General features: G+C 32.2%; 1 protein-coding gene across 2 annotated transcripts; it reads right to left on the bottom strand.

Annotated features, from left to right (window-relative positions):
• LOC107614388 (transcription factor bHLH122) lies at window positions 239-1,778 on the bottom strand. Of its 2 annotated transcripts, XM_021109678.1 has the most exons (4): window positions 1,590-1,778; window positions 1,322-1,491; window positions 1,128-1,205; window positions 239-997 (listed from the first exon to the last, which is right to left on the bottom strand). In XM_021109678.1, the coding sequence occupies exon 4, from the start codon at window positions 975-977 to the stop codon at window positions 273-275; it is 705 nt and encodes a 234-aa protein (XP_020965337.1). In that variant the 5' UTR covers window positions 978-997; window positions 1,128-1,205; window positions 1,322-1,491; window positions 1,590-1,778; the 3' UTR covers window positions 239-272. The 2 variants fall into 2 exon arrangements, with proteins under 2 accessions (XP_020965337.1, XP_016172085.1); XM_016316599.2 differs by lacking the exon at window positions 1,590-1,778 and having other exon boundaries at window positions 1,322-1,533.

Raw genomic sequence — 2,037 nt, forward strand, 5'->3', positions numbered from 1 at the left:
TTCAATGGTAAATGCTAATGCTATCAAACTTCTTAAGTAAAAGGGGGGAAAAACTACAATGACTTCAGCTAAACATGACTGTGAAGTATGATACTTAAAGGAAGCTAAACAAAACTCAAACTCAAAAATTAATTTATACTAAAAATAGTTTTTTGGTGTATTTTTTTTACATATTGATATAAAATTTTAAAAGTACACTTTAATATTTTTTTATCAATTTTGTCAATCTTACACTTAATAAAAGAAATTATTATATCGTTTTATAAATGATATCAATATACATTAATTTTACCATTTTTTTTATCAATTGACAATTTTAATTCCCAGAGGGGAGTTACTAAAAGAAAATGCATACCATTTTCACTGGGGAAAAATCCAGCTGGAGAACTCTTTTGCCTGATGAGATTGGAGCAATTCCTAATACCCATTTCAGATTGAGTAGAGTGATCTGAATTGACAGAGTTCACTACACCAAAAGAGCCATCATAACCATTATTATTTGTTGGCAAACTTTGAATTTGCTGAGACCAATAAGAGTAACCATTTTGTTCCTTTAAGAAAGAAGAATTCCCAGTTTCCTCCTTCAACACAGTAGGCTTGTTGTTGCTTCCTCCGTACTCTTCTTGGACTTGCACAGGTTCCGAATCGCGGCGGCTCCATCCATTGTTTGATTGTATCGGCTTGGAAAACATGGCCTCTGATGATGAGCTTGTGGATGGAATATGTTGGTTACAACCATGTCCCAGAGGAGGGTCCTCATTGACACTAGCACCACCATTGTTAATATCAACAAGGCTTTCCAAGAATGAACTTGGAGCAGAACGGTACCTCAATAATCTAGAATTTTGCTGCTGTTGTTGTTGATGATGATGATTTTGATCCTGATGCTGATGATGGTTAATATTTGAAATCATTTCATGGCTTTTTCTTAGAACTCCATGTGAGTATTTGAGAACAGGACTATACATAACACTCATCCTGTCTATAAAATAATCACCTGAAAATAACAAATAATAAACATTTAGTATTCTTTCCTTTTCATAAGCTATCTAAGCAACTATTTAATGAGAACCAAAGCACGGTAGTATAGTTATATACTAAATTACTAATACTAAATTATTAATTACTTGGTTATTATGAAGTTGTTATTATGCTCGGACTATATATTGAAAGAGGAATTCAATAAAGCTCCCAATCGCCAATATCTGCAAAGATTGAACAAAATTAAAACAAAATTGTTATTTATTACAAATTGGTAATGGCAATTTACGAAGAAAATTAATCTAAGCTCAGCAGAATCGTTCCTGAACAGAGCCCCTACCTGAAAAGGCTATATATGAAGGGCACAGGAGCATTCAGTTCCAACAAGGTTGAGAGATCTTTTCTTTTCTCACTGAAAGAACATAAGAGAGACAAGAGGGAAGAACAGGTAGGAGAGTTTGTGGAGAGGAAAGCTATGATTGTTGCTGTCTGTGTCTTGGCCCTGTGAGGCTGTGACATATTTATGCAGTTTCTTGCTATTTAATAACCCCTTATGTTTCCACTTTATAACAATCATACCTTGATCAGATAATGTGGTCCATTCTTACCTTTTTAAATGTTCATCCACTTGCCGTTGACAAATAAGGCAGAATTTAGAAACCGTCAAACTTTAAAATCTGGTTTTAGGGTTCTCATATTTCATATTTGCCACAACATTAAGAGTAATCACAGGAAATGAATCATAACTCAAATGACATCATCTTTCTATATTCACTTAATAGGTTAGCACTACAGTCTACAGCACAATATTATAGCACTTTGTCAAATAAGATAGAATAAAACCCACTAAAAATAAACATTTGTTGAATTTGGATCTTGGATATTTTTTTAATTGAATTTTAAATGTTCTTATTTCTTAAAATTTCGGGTATTAGTTCTAATGTTAACTTTATAACATTAGTTTTCAAGACTTTCTCTAACATTAAATAGTGAAAGTTTAATAACAATATTCTTAGGGAAAAAAATTCATTTATAATCAACTCTAAAAGATTTTAC

This window comes from Arachis ipaensis, chromosome B08 (genome assembly GCF_000816755.2).
Source record: "Arachis ipaensis cultivar K30076 chromosome B08, Araip1.1, whole genome shotgun sequence".
NCBI lineage: Eukaryota > Viridiplantae > Streptophyta > Magnoliopsida > Fabales > Fabaceae > Arachis > Arachis ipaensis.